Source organism: Curcuma longa, chromosome 5 (assembly GCF_044706935.1).
Source record: "Curcuma longa cultivar G26 ecotype Majalengka, Jawa Barat chromosome 5, ITB_CL_G26_1.1, whole genome shotgun sequence".
Classification (NCBI taxonomy): Eukaryota; Viridiplantae; Streptophyta; class Magnoliopsida; order Zingiberales; family Zingiberaceae; genus Curcuma; species Curcuma longa.
In genome coordinates, this window is record NC_133865.1 from 10,386,282 (window position 1) to 10,406,639 (window position 20,358).

The window sequence follows — 20,358 nt, forward strand, 5'->3', positions numbered from 1 at the left end:
GGGGGACCAACTGCCAATGGCTACTACACCAAGCTTTGGATCCTCCAACTTGTGCTGGCCGAAGCTCCAATCATTTGAGAGCCCAGCTTCTTCACGCAGAATTACATAAAAGACCCCATTCTCCCTCCTCCTCCTTCTTTAGCATTATATTGTCCCGGGGCGGTGCCACGGTGCACTTACGGTTTGATCCCCAACTACGGCTTATTTTAAAAAAAAAATTTATAGAAATTTTCTTCCAAACGGGGGCCGATGAAAAACTTCTGTGTTGGCCGCTATGTGTACTTCCTGATTTATTCTAGTGACTGATGAAAAATTTCCATGAGACAAGACCAATCACCCCAAAGATAATCAATTGGACTAATTGGAATTTATCATTACATAGAATCTACACGATCATCTATCAGGAAATAAATCAGAAAATTGCAGTTGATCACTCCGGAAGAAGAGTATTGTCTCGACTTCGTCGAAATTTGACCCTTATCCATTTCAATCAATCTGTTCCGTATTAACCAACTCAATCATGTTTCCAGAAACCCTCTTTCTCTCTCCACTACCAGAGAAGTTAATATTTGATAAATATATATATCGATCACTAAATTAACAATACAAATATTTATATAAAATATTCATCAACGTTTATCGATATGACATTTTCGGTTGAAAACCTCCATCACTATGGATGATTGGATCATCTTATATAGAAAGAAGGGAACAGGGATATAGAAAACACTAAAGCTCGTGAAGAGTAGACATGAGAAATAGGATCTACTTGTTTGGTTCTCTCTAGTGTTTTTGTGGTCCTATTCCAATTAGACTCTTTTAGATTTGATTCACGCACGAATCTTATAGCGAATTCGTGTGCGGATGAAAGAACACCTCTTTACACGATCATGCACGAAGCAATTTGTATGTCGATCGTAATTTTAGTGCAAAGTGAAGTTAGACGAAAGGGCAAATACAAGATAAGCCGAGACACTAAACAGAGTAAGGATACTCGAGAACTTACAGAGAGCAACTATTGTCTTCTTTGATTTTAACATAATTTTGACGCAAAATATTATACATCAGAAGTCTTTTGGCGAAACGATTTAATAGTTAAAATAGGGTGTTGAATGAGTAGGAGAAAGCCTAAAGTGAGTGTTTTTTGAATAAGAGAGCTCAACTAGGAATTCTGTTAATAGAAGAACATGCTAGGTTGTGAGATCACCCAATGAGCTCCTAATGGGCCTAATTGAGAAGCTCAATTTGTGTTTGGTTGTGTGTCAATTTTGAAAGAGTTATGATCAATTGAATTTCGTCATCAAAATTGAACAAATTGAATCGATATAAAATCGATGATGTTCATAGTTGATTGATATTGTATACTTCAGCAAAAGATAGAATCTATCATGGTTAGTCTCATGACCATGACCACTACGAGAAGTTACAGATTGCCTTAGCTTCATTGATATTCAATTCTGACCCACTTAAATAAGTTTATCTCGTAACAACCAACTTAACAATACCTGAAGAACTGATATTGCATACTTGAATCATGAATCAAGTTACTGATTATTTTTTTTTTGCTCATTCCTATTCAACTCCAACTCGAGGTTGGACTTGAGAGTCAAGTGCAATTTATTTATTATTTAATATTTTGACCATTTAAAATATATAAAAATATTGTTTTCAAATTTAAAAACAGAGTAATAAGGTAAAAAAAAAATACAGACAGATTTTAAGCTATCAATATTCAAAAAATTACTATATATTTCTTTAATAAATAACTATAAATTTTATCTGTTACTCATTTTTTTACATGGTCAATTTTTAATTGCACATCATTTATTTAAAAATGTTATTAAAAAATTAAATCACTAATTTATACTAATAAATTAAGAGTTAAATTGCATAATTGAATCAAACCGGCATCCACGTTATATAATTAAAACGAGCCGCTGGTTCTGTCGCCACATATTAAACCGGTACGTTTGTTATCTCGATTTATTGCAGTCCGTTACGGACGCGGATCTGGTCAAAAACCGCGGCCCTTGAACGCCGACCGGGTCCGGTGCGCCAATCAACGGCATCCGTGATACATATCTTCAGATCGGACGGCCATTATCATACCTCGCCTCCGAGCCGCCTCCCTATTTAAGCCCTTCTCATCACCTTCCGTGAGATCTCTTTGCTTAATCTCCCTCACATTGCGGCTCAGCCTCGCTGCCGACCTCAGCGCAACGGCGGCGGCGACGATGCAACCGGCAGGTGGCGTAGATCCACGGTGGACATCGACCCCTCCTCCACAGGCTTGGACTCCGGTTCGGTACCAGGCGCCGGCGATGGTGATGCAGCATCCCATGATGGCGCCGCCTCCTCCGCCTCCCTACGGGCAGGCTTTTGTGCCCTACCACCGGACCCCGACGCCTCCTCTTCCTCCTTCGAAATCGAACCGCTACCAACAAGGTGGGGAAGCTGTGGCGGATGACGAGAAACGGACGATCTGGGCGGGGGACCTCCAGTACTGGATGGACGAGAACTACCTCCACAGCTGCTTTGGACACACCGGCGAGGTTAGGATTTATCCTTTCGTCGTCTAATGGCGTCGTTCTTCTTTTTTGATGAAAAGGTCAGTTATTAATAATGGATGTGTTTATGACGGATTGGATCTTCCTGATCCCTTCGATTCCTCTACGAGAGTTAGTTAAGGTATTCTTACATTCCATGTATTATGTGTATAGGAAAAATAATATAAGTGCTTTTGCATGGAATTTGGACAGTTTCGTAATTTCTGTTAGAAATTTTATAAAAGTCTTAAATTTTAAGCGAACAATCGCTAGATTTGATAACAAGAAATATCAATTAGTTAAGTTTTTAGATACCGATATCATAGCCCTTTGCATTGCTTTCCTTGGATTGGATCTGATGTAAATTTAAGAAATTTACTTTTTGTCATATTAATTCCTGAAAACATAATGCCCATTGATGTAGAATTCCGTGCTCTGAATTCAGCTCTAACAAATTTAACTAGTGGTAGCTGATGAAGGTTGAACCTAGAAGATAAACTGAAGATAAACAGGTTACAATTGGTGAATGTTCCTGCTAGTTCTTTTTGCAATACAGCACACTCAGTAATTAGGGGTTGGAAAGCAACAATCAGAAGAATAGTGAAATATAATTTTTTTGGTTATTCATTTAAGGATTTCAACTTTAGAGCTTTGTCATCTGTGATAATTGCGAGAATATTGTGGGTTTATTTTAAAGAAGTACTTCTTAATTAGCTTCTACATATTCAATGATGACTATCAACTAAAGTGGATAAGCTGAACTGCCAACAGGACTTGCTTTCTTTAAGAAATTTTTCTTGGTCTTGTGTGTGTTTCATTACCTTGACTAAATGGGAGATCCTTTGTAATAACATGAAGAAAATACAACCAGCTCATCAATTTGCCACATTTGTCGGCGAGACAATAGAAAGAATGGTTTCTCCCCTGATTTTGCTCCCTTAAGTTGAATGGTTCATTCACTTGTTAGTTCCAATGTAACCTTGACTGTGCAGTTGTATGCCTTTGCCTACCTGTTTGCATCTTGTTCTCTAACTCAATTGATCGGACATACCTCTCATAAGTTATAGTCTTTCACTGGACAACTATCTGAAGTGCTCATCTCTCTGGTACCCTTTCATCACATATGACATTGGCAGCAAACTTGCTTGTTTTACTTAAATGGCACTGGTGTAAGACATGGAGGTCATGAGTTTCCTTGTGATAACAGAACTCTCTCCTTTGCTTTTCGCCTTTGTCCTAGTCAGAGTAACTATCCCACTATGTTTTTCACATTCAAGTTGCAAGTCCAAGATTCAGTATTCTTTCTGCGATAGGATCTTCAGAATGAAAAGCGTACTTTAGGGTGATTGCTCCCCACATTCAAATGTTACCCATGTAAATGCTAGTTGAATACATGCCCGAACCAGATAAGATAAGCTAACTGCTAGATGGATTCCAAACATGTAAGTAGCTGAACTGTTATGCTATCTTCAGTTAATTCAATAACCTCTCAATTGCTTGATTTCCTTGAATTGTCTCTCCCACAGTTGACTTTCACACTACCCATTCGTCCCAACAGCTTTTTCAAAAGTGCCTTATTGTTTAATGATTGTAGTGGCAACGTATCATTTATTTGTTCCATCCTTGCTGGGTCAACTACTGTTATCAATAGCATTGTACTCATTTTCCCTCTAATTGTGCTGTGTAGTTTAAATCAGGTTGAGGGTATGTATGTTACTAAGATTAAAGTCTGGAAATCATATTCAGGACTCAGGTGAAAGATGCTTTTTAAAAATTTTTAATAAGATATTGATGCTACTTATGTCCCTATCTTTTGTAACTAATGGCTAGAATTTTTAATTGCTATTGTATTTTAACATGGTTTCTGTAAAGGAATATATGTGCCTTGATTGAGAACATCTCTTCAAGTTTGCCTTTTTTTGAAGATAACAAATCTGTTTTTCTGATGTACGAATATTATATAAGCAACATAGTGATTTAACTTTTAATCTCAATCTGTATCCTGTTGATAAATTTTATTGGCAGGAACCTTTTCAACAAATGCCACAAGGTAATGATGGTTAAAACTTGGCGAATTGCCTAATAGTTACTTCTAACTTGATTGATATTCTTTGTTTTTAGATAAGAAATGAGTTTTATATAACATGAAATTAGAGTGCATAATATGTCACTAATCAGCACATATCGAGTGGATTCTGTAGTTTCTTTAGTATGATCGAAATTTGCAGCAATACTAATTTTAAATCATGGTGTCCATTCAAATGGATTTAGGAAAAGCGTTTTTTCTTTTTGAATAGCTTGCATGAAATAAGAATTTAATCTTATTAAAATCAAGGTTGAAGGATCAGCCAGTCCTAATGCTGGTCTAGATGGGAACTGATGATATTTATCTAGAATCTCAATATCCTCGATTTTCTTAATCTCCTCTTGCTGTCCAAATTTAAACAAAAATGGATCCTTTCTTAATGCGACATGTATAGTGAATCAGATTATACTCGTCATTTGGTGTTGTTACACATGTCATGCAGGTTGTCTCCATAAAAGTTATTCGCAATAAGCAGACCGGACAGTCAGAGGGTTATGGGTTTGTGGAGTTTCATTCACATGCAACTGCTGAAAATATACTTCAGAATTTCAGCAGTCATCTTATGCCAAACACAGACCAGCCATTCCGGCTAAATTGGGCATCATTTAGCATGGGTGAAAAGCGTTCAGATCTTTCTTCTGATCACTCTATTTTTGTAGGCGATTTAGCTTCTGATGTTACAGATACACTTCTGTATGAAACATTTTCTATTAAATACTCCTCAGTAAAAGGTGCAAAAGTAGTTATTGATGCAAATACTGGACGTTCAAAAGGTTATGGATTTGTCAGATTTGGGGATGAGAACGAAAAAAAGCTTGCCATTACTGAGATGAATGGTGTTTATTGTTCTACTAGGCCTATGCGCATTGGCCTTGCTACTCCTAGAAAATCTTCTGGTATGTATGAACTAATATTCTTCATTTGAGGTTTCTTTTTTGCTTCCAAAATATAGTTCAGCACTTTTAGATCTTAGTTTATTGTTGAATTACTTTTCTAAGCATTAAGTAATGTAGTTAGACGCTGAATCATATATATCTGTTATGTATTTTTGCGTACTGCATGAGACGTCTTCTATCATGTGCTTAGTAGTTATGGACCATGCTCTACCAAAATATTACTATTTCTTTTTTCTTAATTTCTACTGAATTTGATTTGTATGAATTATTTATTTGATACAACTATGTTAGTCCCTTTTTATTTTTGGAGATGGTTGTATGTGTAGATAAATTTTGATACCCGTGCCTATCTAACTTGGCTCTTGCAATCTAGGTTAGGAATTTACTTAAGTAGGTTATATGTTGGATACAACTATGTGATGTTTGGATTGTTAAGGTGGTAGTTATCATGCATTTGGGTGGGCACCGCAAGCCAGTTTCTGGAAAGGGAAATAGGAAACATCAAATGGATGGAAGAGACAGCATTTCTCTTCACAGCTTCATCCCTTATGCCATAGTCACTGCCAAGTGGCTTAGTGAGGATTTGATACATTTACCTGAAAGTTCTGTAATCAGCATAATGTAACAACATCTAAAACAACCTATGCTTCTGCTGAACTTAATGCATACAGATACATGATCTTAAATGAATGCGACAAGGCATATTTTATCAGCACAGGTATTTCTGGGTATTGCTTGGAATGTGTAATTTTATATGCAGAAGATTCGTGTCAATCATCAACTTAATCTATTGGACATGTTATTCAGTGGTAGAACATTTCAAGGTTAAACAAATTCCTAGTTGTGGACAAATTTTCTAATTCAGTGACAGAAGTAGGGTACAAGATATTGTAAAATTCCATCATCATCATCAAGCCTTGTAAGCCCCAACTATTAGGGGTTGGCTTTATTTATCTTACATTTCCATTGAACTCTATGCAAGTCCGCATCACTAGTAATATTTAAATCAATTAATTTTTTTGTTACGTTTAAATGTTTTATTTGATCTTCCTTCACCGTCAAACTCTAATTGACAAAACCTGTCTTAGAATCCACGGTCTTTTTTTGAATATGATGTCCATACCAGCTTGATCAATTTTCTGTCATTCTATGCATAACCAACATCTCTGAGGCGAGAACAATTGGAATGTTTTAAAATTTAAGTTTTTCAGAATTTATACTATTTTGTTTTGATTATTTGTAATAAATTAGTAAATTTAGATCTTGTTGTAGGAGAATAAGTTAAATAGGGAATAGATTATGGTATTGGCAAGTTCTTAGGAAGTAGGTTATTTATTCCCAAATTTCAGGAATAAGTTTTTATCGACAAGTTTAGGCGCCTTCAAAGAAACTCCCATCCCTATTTTTTAATTGTTTATGATTTCTGGTTGTTCCATAATTATTTCCTCTTGTGAGCCATACGATTTTATCTCCTGTCATTTGTGCTGCATCAAGTAATGATGCAGGAATGATGATGGAATTTTAAATTATAGAAGTTTTGCTTTGGTAGATATCTTTTAAGATTTTATTTTGTTCAGTCATAATATACTAGGTACATTTCAATCTTGGTCTAGGGGATTGAGACATTTTAAGGAATAGGTTGATTCCAATCTCTCTTGTTTAATTATCTTCAGTTTACTTAAGTCTTGCTTTAGGGGAATAAGTAATTTTAGGGAATAGGTTATTTATTAGCTAGTTTTTTTTTTTTTGAAATTAGGTTATTAGGTGAATAGGTAAGAAACCTCAATTCTTCTTGTCTAATTATTTTCAATTTGATAAAAGCTTATTTTCTTTGTCCTTGTGTTTTCCCGTGTTATATCAAGAAACCTATTGGAATTTTCTTCAAGGCCCCAACAGTGACCTATTCTCCTAAAAACATTGTAATTACCTATTCTGATCCATAAAATAAACTTATTCTCTTAAAGTAAAATCTATGTTAACCTAGTGTGTTATTACTAATCAGAATAAAATCTTATAAGGATCTACTACAAAACCTCCTAATTATTCTTGCATCATTAATAATAGGAATTTGTTATCAAACCATTCATGTGATTGATTTGTCCGGAGATGGTTGCCTTCCTATTTGCTGCTAAATCCACATCAGTGAATGGATGAAAGTGATTCATTAAGTCCATTCAGACAAGTGATCATGGTTGAATTAGTTTAATCATATGTTGTTTTCTTGTGATTCAAGAGGGAAAAAACAATGGAAAAAGGTTATATGAAGAACAAGGAAAAGTCTCCATCCATGCATAATCTTACTCTTAACAACCCTTCTATAGGGATGCATTGAGCACGGACCTCAATATTATCTACTTTCAACTTACAGTATATATATAAAAACTTGTGTTTGCCTAAATGCTTGTAGACTTTGAACTTTTAGCCAAATTTATAAATGAGAGGTTATTGTTTATTTATGTTTTAACTGAAATTAGATTGAAACCATCACTTGTGTGTGTAGGAAAAAAGAAGCTACCATTTTGACATTGAGTGCATACCTAAGCATCTGTTGAGTGCCCTCGGAGCATGGTTGAGTTGGTTACTACGAGGCAGACTTGCTGAAGTGCGCAAGGATCGAATCTCGACGAAGCCGAAATAATGCTTTTCCCCGTAGTGGCCAACTACACCTTTCCGATATACTTCTTCACATATGATCGTGGGACCGACCGTGTGGGGCCGTTGGGGTGACGGATTCCATCTTTTATTGAAGAGTGTATTATCGACTCATCCTAACTCAGTCATCTTGGACTGTATCAACAGTCGTTCTGTAGCTTTGATACTCATTTATAGATCAATAGGCTAATCTTATCGTCACTCATTTATTTTTTTTTTTTTCTGCACAAGGATTCAATTTGCAAGTGTCCCCTTTCAGATTCTAGTTTCATATTTCATCCTAATTTATTTTTAAGTGAATGTCTTCTTAATTTCAAGTCCTGGATGCTTTAGGTGGTTTTGGACCAAATGGTGCATCTCCAGCTGGTTCCCAATCAGATGTAGATTCAGCTAATACAACAGTAGGATTTTCACTACACAACACATCGACAATGTGCATTGTTTTTGCATTTTGATTTTACAATTTGTTGTCTGGCGAAGGTATTTGTCGGAGGGCTGGATCCAGATGTCAGTGAAGATGATTTGAAAGAAGCTTTTTCTCAGTATGGCGAAGTCGCCTCTGTTAAAATTCCTGTTGGAAAACAATGTGGCTTTGTTCTTTTTGTCCACAGGTGCGTATCACTGATTTAGTTCTGAACACTGTAAACACAAGGGCGATAAGTTCGACATACATTGTTATTATCTGAGTTCACTTTCTCAAACCCGTGCAGAAACAATGCTGAAGAAGCAATGCAACAATTAAATGGTACAACCATCGGCAAGCAAACAGTTCGTCTATCATGGGGTCGCAACCCTGCTAATAAACAGGTAACTTTTTGTCTCCAGACTCTAAATCAAGTAGCTAACTCCAAATTTGTTAACGATAGACCTCAACTGATGCAAAATTGAAATGTGTGTATGTAATTCAAACAATTTGAAGTTGATTCTAAATTCAAAACAACATAATACCCTGTCATTTTCCCATCCAAATGTGTAGTTATTTCAAGCCCAAACCATCTAATCTCTTGATTCTTTCTCTGTTTCATTTACAGTCGAGAGCTGAACGAGGCAGGAGGTGGAGTGGTGCCTACTACGGGGGGCAGATGTACGACGGATACAGCATACCTCCTCACTACCCGGCCATGTACGCTGTGCCGTATGGCGCTTATGCATTTTACGGAAACCAACAGCAAGTGAACTGATTCTTCAAAGGCAAGCACAGGTGTAGCTGTGATCAGTAGTTGGTGAGTTAGTCAGAAGAACCCTGTCGTGTGGTGTGTAAACTTATGCACTTTAAAAGAGTTTCAACTGAAGATTCTCGCGAAGATTTTGTCACAGATCATAACTAAATTCTACTTCTGTTTGTGTGGAAGTGTATGCCAATCGTTTAATAGATAGTTTGCTAGTTCAAGGAAACATTGTTCCTGAAACAGAGGAATCACCATATATTTTATACATGGAGTCCTTAATCACTTGATCATTGCATGCGATGAAACAAGTTATTTCTTGGTAGAGTTTTAAATAGTTGCAGAAATTGTTTATGTTTTCCTTTCTTGGTAGAGTATTTTAAGCTATTTATGTTTTACTTTATTCAGAATTTAATAACAATAAAGTAAAAGAGGATACTGTTCACCTTGAGCGTGATCCTTGTCTAATATAGCAATTTTGCCATTCGAGTACCAACTCAACTACGTTTGTGGGAGCAAACAGACCCAACAATTTGCTCATTCTCAAGATTTTGTGATTCCTAGTGCTTCTTGAACCGAACCCATTGGTCCAATCGGGTAGCTTATTCTTGAGTTATTATTAAATCATTGTACACTTGATAAGTGACATAATAAAACAAGTTAAGGGGTCAGAATTGATCTCTTGCTCCATTATAACAAATCTATCACCCTCTAAAATCGATCCTTGTAAACATTAACAACAAGGTTAATAATGAGAGTAGCAATTTTGTAAAAAATTTTGCAGATCGCGAACGGAAACTTTATGTCCATGATGATCATGTGGCATGAGTCTGAATAATTCTATGTAATACAAATTTTCATTATTTAAAATGTCATAATTATTCCTTAAAAGTCTTTGGGGAGGATTGGACCTTACTCTTGCTCACAATGCATTGATATGGCTTAGGATGTTGGTCTACTGAATTACTTTTTTTAGCACAAAATTGATCATTTTATCTCTTACAATAATAACAACGATAATCAAACTTTATCCTATTAGGTGAGGTCGATTATATGGATCCTTTTATATTATTGGACTCTATCCTCTATTATATTATTATTTATATTTAAATAAATTATCTCTTTTTATTATTGCTAATCGAATCTTTTTTTGATCTTTCTCTTCCTTTTGCTTGTTTAATGTGCAGATTTATCATAATTGTACATCATCTAACTAGACCATTTATTGATCGTTTAAGTACATGGCTGTACCATTTTAAACAAGTCTCTTAGAGTTTTCTCTCAATAAGTGTAACTTTTATTTTCTTTCTAATATTTTTATTTCTTATTCAGTCCATTCTTGTATATCTGCACATTCATTTTAACATCCTCATATTTACAATTTCTTTTATTCATGTATTCGAGTCATAGCTCAATATTCATCTCTATATAATATAACAGAGGTCTAACCGTCAGTTTGTAAAACTTTCCTTTGAGTTTTAAAAGTACTTTATGATCACACAGAACACTTGTTATTATAACAATCCCGTTTGTATTATATGTAAGGTATCTCTCTCAATCCTTCTATCTTTTTATAAAAATAATTCTAAGTATTTAAAACTTTCAATTAGAGATAACTTATTATTTACTATTTTAATAATTATCTCATTAAGTCTAATATTATTAAATTTAAATTCTATATATAATATCTTTACTCTACTAAATTTAAAACTTTTCACGTCCTATAACAATTTGAAAATAATTTGAATGAGGTTAAACACATGTATAAGCATAGAGCATTGTAGGCTCACCATTGGCCTTGGTGTACAATGTGAAGCGTTTAAGACCAAAAAAAAAAGGAGTTATTAGCCATCAAACACTTGTGTTCATAAAATAGTTGCTGACCCTAAACTCTTTGCCTTGGACACATCCAAGATAAATTATGGAACATAGGCAATGTTCTAAACATCAAGCACTTTGTGCAAAAGTGTTTGAGGAAATATGTAGGGCAGACGAAATTTTTTTATCTTTTACAAAAGACAAATCAAGTATACACAGCGGAATGAAAACACATAAATACAAAAAAAAAAAAAGTCAAGCATTTTACTTTGTTCACAGCTATCGAGACTGTTACTTCAAGACCTACTATCCCTTAAATTGTTTTCAATTGGACAATTCACTAAAATTCTTTTTTTTGAAAACTTTCAAAAAAAAAAAAAAGAGGACCGTACAAAAAGATGAGAAAAATAGTAAGAAACTTTTATCTCCTTTAAATTGTTTAGACAATTTGTATAAATTGGGGCGTCTTTTTAATTTTTACACATTTATAAATGGTCTTTGATGTCCCAGGTAAACTGTTTAGGACATCCAAAAGTATAATAAAATTCAATTCACTAATATTGAATAGAGATTTTCCTTTAGGACTATAACAAAAAAAAAATGATAATTCCAATAACCACATCTCTGGGGGTGGTTGATCCGATCCCATAAAAATTTTCCACCGACCATCCGGATAAATCAGGAATTGACATACGACGACCAATCCAGATGCCCAACATCCTTTAATTGCGTTCCCTATTTAAAAGAAAATTCCTACAAATACGTAAAATCGTGGGTCCTAATTGTAAAATTAACCACCATTTACTATGAGAAGGGACTCCTTTAACTATAACGAATCTATTCTTGATGGCGAATAAACTAAGTTCTTGAGACTGGTGTAAATGAAATCGGCCATTAATGGAGGTCCCGTGTGCTTGCGAGGTCGGAAGATTGGCACCCGAGTCATAGGCCGGGAGAGTGGAAGCATCCTCTGGGAGTACAACTGGTGCTTCGGTCGGAAGCCGCAAGCGAGGTAGGGCGGAGGACTAGGGTTTTAGGTGGAAGGCCATCGGAACCCAAGAGAGAGAGAGAGAGAGTCACAATGAAGAGCAGAGGCTCAAGAGTTTTCGGGCGGAAGAGAAGAGAAAACGCCGCAAAAAAAATCCTTTCCAAAAATCATTTTAGACCTTTTCAGATATCAATAAGACTCATCGAATCCCAGATCCAACGAAGGGGAAATGTGATTTACCCAAGGGAGAAACGAAAGCGTCGGAGCGGCTGGGCGGCGCGGCCACATCCGCAGCCGGTGGCGGTGAGAGAGACGAGGCTCAGAGAAACAGAGTGAGGCGTGCAAGCTTAAGCGCCGCCGAAGTAGGCCGGCGAAAGGAGCGGCGGAGATCGTCGAGAAAGCTCGATGAAGACCCTGAAAGTGACGTTACCGCCTTTTTGCCTTCTCATATTTATTTTTTATTTGTTCATTCATGTAAAAATAAATGAGTAAAAATAAAAAGAAAAAGGGGAAAAAAAAGGACATCGTAAATTATTTTTCAAATTATTAAAGACTCATCCTATTTTAATATTTTTTATTAAAAAAATATCCTACTTCACCATTCAAGTTTAAGATTTTAGGATGTATTATTATTACTATTTATTTAATTTTTAAATTGATAGAATATATTATAATTATTAAGATTTTGTAATTATTAAAAATGATAAAAATTTATGTTATAATAATTATGATTTAATACTATTATAATATAAATAAAATTAATAAAAATTTATATTATAATAGTTATACAATTATAATGGTTATAATTATTCATGTTATAACAATTACGATTTTATATTTACTATAATAATTTTTACAGATGCAGTCTCATAATTATAATATAAATTGTAGCAATTATAATTGTTATAACGATATATTTTTAAATAATGGAAGGATAAGTCTTAAATAATACTGAAAAATATTTAAATATTTATGCCCCACTAAATAATAAAGTAAAACATCCTTTTAATATTTGTCCAATATAAATTACATATTCACGAGAAACTTTAAGGGAAAATGTAAAAAAAAAACACTCTTTTTTATTATTTCCGTACACTTAAATTTTTTTTAAAAATTATTAAAATAGTATTTTTCAGTATATATTTTTAAAAAAATCTCAAAAATACTTTTATTTCAAATCCACAATTTTAATAAATTTTATTATAATTTTCTTATAAAACTGTGTTTTTGTTTGTTTGATGCATTGAAGAAACGCATGAAATGTCTCAAACACAGAGGAGCGCCCCCACTTCTTTCCACTGTCAAGCTCATTGAAGGCACTCCCATGGCTATTTCCCACTGCAATAAAGAGCTGCAATCAAGAACACCACTTCTCAAAATCACGCCTTTCTCTACCACCACGCCGTCTATTGATAGCCAAATCAAGCTTCGATCTCCATTTTCAAGCCTTATAATGGTTTCATCATTCACTTCTGCCGAGCTCCTATAAACCTCATCTTCTTCCATTTCCATTGCTTCAGCCGTTGTTGTTCTCTGTCTAAAAAGGCCCCAATCTGTCATATTTTTCCTTCTCTACCGATGGGCGTCAGTTGCGGAATCGCTTCCTCCGTCCTCCTCTGCCCGGAGGAGGGAGACATCGCCCTAGGGTTTGATGAAGAGCGGGACCTCGATGGGGAAGACGAAAGGCGCAATCTTTGCCGTTTTTTCCAAGGAAAGAGCGGTTTTTGTCGGCACTCGTCGTTGGATTTTGCATTGCTGTCGCAAGATTGCATCGCCTTGCTGATCGAGAGGGAGTCGCAGCATCTTCCACAGGAGGGCTACGCGAAGAGGCTGCTTAGGAAGCAATCAGCCATGGCTGTGAGAAGTGACGCCATTGCCTTGATTCAGAAGGTAGGATGAACTCGCCAATCTTCTGCATAGAAACTGTTTGATGTTTTGTTCCTGAATGAACAGCTACATGCACATCACAATTTTGGACCTCTGAGTGCCTACTTATCTGTAAATTACTTGGATCGGTTTCTCTCCTGCCATGAACTCCCAGTAAGAACAAGTTACAATTATTTTCCTTTAAAGTGATTTTTTATCTGTTTGTTTGTTTATCTAATGCATCATATTGCTACATCTTTAGTTTCAGCAAGGTAAGGCCTGGATGACACAATTGCTATCAGTTACCTGCTTATCCATTGCTGCCAAGGTTGAGGAAACTGAACTTCCTTTGTCTCTAGATTTACAGGTTCAAATTCTCAAACAAAAATTCATTTGCAAGATGATCTTTTACTTCTGCCCTATCATTAATTCTTGCTGGACACACACAGGTAGGTGAGGCAAAATGCATATTTGAAGGCAGGACAATACAGAGAATGGAGCTTCTAGTGCTTGCAACCCTCAAGTGGAGGATGCAATCAGTCACACCCTTCTCATTCATAGATTTCTTTTTACACCAATTCAATGGTGGAAATTCACCAGATAGATCATTGATCTCTCTGTGTGTGAACCTCATCTCCAGCACTGTTAGAGGTCTGTGATTTGTAGTAGCAGAAAATCTTTGGACCTGTAGAGGGGAAAGACTAGACTAGTCTAACAAGAATGTTATCATTGCATGAATTGCAGGGGTTGGCTTTGTAGAGTTCAAGCCTTCTGAGATTGCTGCAGCAGTGGCTCTATCAGCCATGGAACAGACTCAAGTTCCAGATACTGACAAGGCTTTAGCTTCTTGTGAGTATGTAGATAAGGTGAGCTTTATTCATCTGTTTTTTTCCCCCTACTTAATCCCTTGCTACTTGTAAACTCGATTGAGGAATGGATTTAGGAGAGAGTCTTGAGGTGTCAGGAATTGATGGTCCAAGAAATGGCATTGTTGCAACACAGGCCACATAAGAACAATAGTGCAGTAATTTCTTCAGTGATAAGGAGCCCAATTGGAGTGCTGGATGTGAGCTATAAGAGTGATGATACAGCAGTAGGGTCAGATGCAATCTGTCATCATTCCTCACCAACTGCCAAAAAGAGGAAACCAAACAGCCCATCTGGTTCATGAGAGATTGGCAAGTTTAGCTGAGCATTTTATTTTCTAGTGTTCAACAATTTGATGAGTTTTCTGAGATCAATTTGAATATGCCTTGTCTTATATGAATGCTTAGCATATTTTAGGTGACTTCAGGAAAGAAAACTCAAAGCTTGATTATGGTGACCAGATTTTGTGAAGTTTAAATATTATGATTGATGGCTCCACACCACTGCAATGCTCCTTTGCAAGCTTGCAGATCTTTGTGTGGCATGGGTCCCCTGTGCTAACCAATACTGTAACAGGGAGTCTATTCCTTTGGCTATTAGTATGAGTGGAACAAGAGCCTTTTCAGACATGAAAGAGAAAATTTGGCACTTTGGAAGAGCATGAAAGGGACCAAAGAGAAATGACTTTATTGATAACTGGGAAAAAGGGCCCTTCCTTCCTTGTGTTCTATGCCATGGGAAATAGACTTGTCATGTGGTAGGAGGTTTGTGTTTCTTATATGATTTCCTTGTCTCTACTGCCATGGAAATAGAGAACTTTGGCACGAGGATTTCACTAGGAAGGAATTCATAACTGTAAAGTATTTGTCAGAAATGAGACCTTGTGAATTCTTACCATATCTGAATTTAAGATTAATGGCAGTGTGCTTACCGTAAGCATTTCTATCAAAAACTGGAGTGCTCTGATTATCCTCTTTGTCCTCAACTGGGTGAGGGAGTGTCAAGTTGTGCCTTTCAATTAACCATGTTCTGGTTGATGGCACGAAGGTACTCGGGGTGGAAAAGCTCGGGGTACCCGAGCGTTGTGGAGTCGGGAACCACGGGGTCAGGCATCTACTCTTGAGTGAGAGGGCATCGAGGAGTCGGGAATCATAGAGTTAAATTCCTAGGTGAGGAGTCAAGAACCATAGAGTCAGACGTCTACTCCTAAGTGAGAGGGCATTGGGGAGTCAAGCTTCCCCTCTCGATTAGAGTTAGATTGGAGCCATAACCAACTGAAATGCGACTTGACAAGTTTTGACTTGGGGTCCATGGTTTGGTCAAAGTTAAATTCAATTTGACTTGACTCGAACTCCCACTTGATCGACCTATAACTCAGCTTGACTTTTGACTTGACTATGCTACATGGAATGACTATCTCCACTGTATCATTAACTGCTGAGCATAAAATGTCAAAGTAGATCGTTATACAATTTTGTCAAGCATCAACATGTAAGAGAAATTATCATAGTAGATCTAATCCAAGATAAAGTGTAGACAGGTAAGTGAACTGGCTGGCAAGGGATGAACATTCAGTATGCCAAGAGAAGATGACAATCCAGTAGTTAGAAATATGGACTATAGCGGATTGGCCTTCTGTATCGCGGAAACCTCCTGCATCGGATCAAAGAGCATGTCCTTGGCACACATGATAGTCTTTCAGAACCTAAACTGAACGAACCTAAAGTTAGTAGCAAAAGGATGGGGGCACTAACCCATAACCATAAGGGGAGGCAGAGTATGGTGGAATGTAAGGCATGATATATGGATATGTCATGTAGGGATTGTGTCGCGGAGGACGGATCTGCTTCAGCCCTGGAACGTTGGTACGCTTGGCGGCAACCTGAAACAAAGCATTCATCTTGTTAGAAAAACCAACGTTGCTGTTATTATGAATTTGAAATGCTGGTAAGAAAAATACTTTGAGATTAAATAGACGAACCTTGATCAGACGACCATGAAGCTCAGACTCATGCAACCGAAAGGCTTCTTGGACAGCCTCAACTTCCAAGAATTCAACATAAGCAAAGCCCTTTGGCTGACCGTCTGTGTCAGTGAGAATGGTGACTCTGTTAACAGTACCACACGACTGAAAATGCTGTTGAACTTCTTCTGGGGTGCAAGCATAATCAACCTGCAGTTCAATAGAAATATCAATATGAGTAGCAGTGGCTTTCCCAACTCAAGATGTTGCTACTAAATCACTTGCAGTTAGAGGTTTCAGAAGAATTCTAACTGTATACAACATAACAATCATTGACAAATAGTTACAATGTGTAACTGTTGATGCTAAGAATAAGAAACCAAAATACTCTAATAGAACACAACCACCCTATCATATTCAGCACAAGTATCAAACATAAATAATTCTTTTTTCCTTTTTCAACTATAAGCCAACTGTAATTGCATTCAATGTTACCCTGTGCAATCTTATAGGTGATAACTTTTGTATGGATCTACTATAACATCCAAAAGACGAATTGAAGATGTCTGGTACAAGGACGATAATACCAAATTTTAATCTTTGTACCACTTAAATTCAGCCAAACCATAACAATGCACTACAAATTATCAAACTTCTAATGAGCACAAACACAGTGTTGAGAACTTGAACATTATAGTAGGCACTCTTTGCATGTGCCACATTTAAGTAATATGTCACCAAAAAAAAAGGGGAAGGTAAATCAAAGCATTAATATGCCAAATAATACCAGGATCTAACATTCACAGCAACATCATTACAGTTTGAAGTAGTGTATCTAAATAGAGGCCCCTAACACAGCATTTGTAGATATAGGAAAAATATTCAGTAACTTGAAAAATAAACATTGTGAATTTAACTAATTGGATTAGTCCATTGAATTATGGATAAATAAGGTTCAAGGATCCACTAAGAAACAAGGTGTTGTACAATCCAAGATATAGAAGACAACATTATCAGATGAGATGCAAATATCATGTAATGCCCACAGTAAACCAGTAGCAACAATTAGACAACAGAGAACTAAAAGCACAAACACAATCATATAACAAATACAGCTGAAAAACTCACATTGCCAACAAATATCGAACGGGAATCAGCCTCTTCTTTGTTCGATTGATTTGTTGCAGGTTCACTAGGCTCTACATAATGCAGAAGACAATTGGTCCAAAACTTCTCAGAAAAAAAAAAGAAAAAGAAACAAAATCTTGGACCTAGAAAGGAAAACTGGACTACAACACTTAACCAACCAAAAAATTCAAAATGCAATACAAATACTTCCTCACTGCCATGATAAACTAGAAATACAATGTTCAGATATATCTGCTAGAAAGTGAAACACGGGTACGAACACTAGCATAAAGATGTTTAACACATGGAACTTGAGTCCCACATCAGAGGCCCCAACAGGGCAATTACCGTTGCTACTATGATTTGTCTCCTGTCCATTATTTAGCGTGGGCATAATGGAAATATTCATATTGAGAACATGATCTGACGTGATATTGCAAACATGCTTCAACAAATTTAAGAAGTATTTGTCCCAACTATTTGGGATCAACCTTATTCCTCTATTCAGTTCTAAACAAGGATTTTCGCGCTAATAGTGCTAAACAAATATGAACATCATCAAACAACCTAATCAAGGACAGAGAGCAAAGAGGAGTACGAGATCGGACCTTGGACCGCACCCATCTCCGTCTCGACTCTGGCATGGATCTCGCGGAGCGCGGCCGCCTCCTCCTCCAAATCCTTCAGCCGCCTCCTCATCTCTTCCATTTCTTGCGACTGACACAAAATTTATAAGAGTACGGTTAGGGTTCGATGGAATCTCAAGGGAAGGGGGAGTGCCAGAGACGAGTACCTTGGCGGCGCCCCCCTCGGAGCGGGGCATGTCGACGTCGGCGTCCATATCGACCTCGTCTGGAATCTCGCCGCCGTACTCCTCGTGCTCGTCTTCGTCCATTGCCCGTCACTCGCGCCAGTCTGAGAGCTAATCGGGGCTTGGGAAGCTATTTATCGGATGCCTTCCTCTACCGCATACATATTCTATGAGCCCAGTTCTGCGCGGTTACGATACAATCGTTTTTAAAAATATGCGAATTTTTCAAGATTTTAAAGTTAAATTAAAATTTCAAAAATAAGAACTATAAATTAAAACAAGAATTCGATTCAAACTCTATTCAGTATCGATTTTCTTTAAATTTATAGACAAATATATTCATTTTAGGGTAAAGATTAAAACGCAGTTTTTATTTTTTATTTTTATCATTAAGATTAAAATGATATGTCATTTTGATTTTTTTATAAAAAGATATCCCACCTTTTTATAATTACTTAATTATCCTCCATTATTTTATTCTTATTATATCTTTCTTTTATATTTTCAATCTAAATCTTTAATTAGATTGTATTATAATATTATAGCTATGAAACAACTATTACAACTGAATTATCACATAGTTGCAGCAATTATGATTTCGTAGTAACTATAAATATTAGATAAACTTTGAGAGTTCATAATGTTTATCTTTAGTTGAACCACGATACTCATAATATATCAAATCAAAACTCGTTTAGAGATTCATAATTATTAATAAGTTTAACTCATAATGATCCGGTCTTAGACCTAAAAAATATCATTTAAAGATGTTTTGAAGGCTCCAATAAATTTTAATTCTCTTTATTTATATTATAATTTTTATATTATAGCAGTTATAATTTCATGACTGTTGTAACTGTTGTAGTTATAACAACTATGAAATAGTAACAATTACAATTACAAACTATAATTGTTATAGTTGTAGCAACTATAAAATTGTAATTGATATAACTACAAATTATAGCTGTTGTAGTTGTAGCATCTATGATACCTTAGGTGCTATATATATATAACAGTTATAATTTTATAGATGTTATAACACACTCAGTTAATTCAAAATTTAAATAAGATATAAATGAGATAATAATGAAAATAATAACTAAAGGATGGATAATTATATGGGATGGAAATTCCTTTTAATAAAATATCAAAGTGTGTCCCTTCAACGATTTAGAAAAGAAAAAAAAACACCTTCCTGATTTTTGCCCTGCATTATTTTATACAATTTATTTATTCATTGCATCTCATTTATGGGCGTGGTATATTTAATATGATATTATATTTCAAAATTAAAATAACAAAAAAATACATAAATATAAAAGTTATAAGTAGGCTTTGAGAATTTGGAAGATATTTCGTTAAAAGTATAACTTTCTCAAGGATAGTTTTCATATAGATGTGAGGCGAATTACATTATGACCCAAACAATTCCATAATTTGCCAAGTAGTAGGGAGCCACTAATTTTGTCATTATTCACAACCATAATTTGGGCAAAAATGAAAAATATGTTTCTAGGCCACCCTACCTTAAAAATATATTTCATCTTTTTTTATTTTAAAAATATTCTTAT

At 35.8% G+C, this 20,358-nt stretch overlaps 3 protein-coding genes across 4 annotated transcripts; 2 read left to right on the top strand and 1 right to left on the bottom strand.

Moving 5' to 3' along the window:
* The first annotated feature begins 2,175 nt into the window (after positions 1–2,175).
* On the top strand, positions 2,176–9,631 carry LOC141828933 (polyadenylate-binding protein RBP47C'-like). The gene is made up of 6 exons (XM_074716324.1): positions 2,176–2,552; positions 5,075–5,528; positions 8,514–8,581; positions 8,661–8,791; positions 8,891–8,987; positions 9,212–9,631. Exons 1-6 carry the CDS (start codon positions 2,235–2,237, stop codon positions 9,359–9,361), a joined length of 1,218 nt encoding a protein of 405 aa, XP_074572425.1. The 5' UTR covers positions 2,176–2,234; the 3' UTR covers positions 9,362–9,631.
* Positions 9,632–13,416: 3,785 nt separating this feature from the next.
* Positions 13,417–15,346, top strand: LOC141829452 (cyclin-D3-1-like). Its single transcript, XM_074716920.1, has 6 exons — positions 13,417–14,042; positions 14,106–14,192; positions 14,281–14,385; positions 14,468–14,669; positions 14,763–14,884; positions 14,962–15,346. Exons 1-6 carry the CDS (start codon positions 13,731–13,733, stop codon positions 15,187–15,189), a joined length of 1,056 nt encoding a protein of 351 aa, XP_074573021.1. The 5' UTR covers positions 13,417–13,730; the 3' UTR covers positions 15,190–15,346.
* A 940-nt stretch (positions 15,347–16,286) lies between these two features.
* On the bottom strand, positions 16,287–18,900 carry LOC141829383 (polyadenylate-binding protein 3-like). Of its 2 annotated transcripts, none has more exons than XM_074716841.1 (6): positions 18,770–18,900; positions 18,585–18,693; positions 17,977–18,047; positions 16,867–17,058; positions 16,640–16,767; positions 16,287–16,538 (listed from the first exon to the last, which is right to left on the bottom strand). In XM_074716841.1, exons 1-6 carry the CDS (start codon positions 18,869–18,871, stop codon positions 16,490–16,492), a joined length of 651 nt encoding a protein of 216 aa, XP_074572942.1. In that variant the 5' UTR covers positions 18,872–18,900; the 3' UTR covers positions 16,287–16,489. The 2 variants fall into 2 exon arrangements, with proteins under 2 accessions (XP_074572942.1, XP_074572941.1); XM_074716840.1 differs by having other exon boundaries at positions 16,287–16,562.
* Between the last annotated feature and the right edge of the window lie 1,458 nt (positions 18,901–20,358).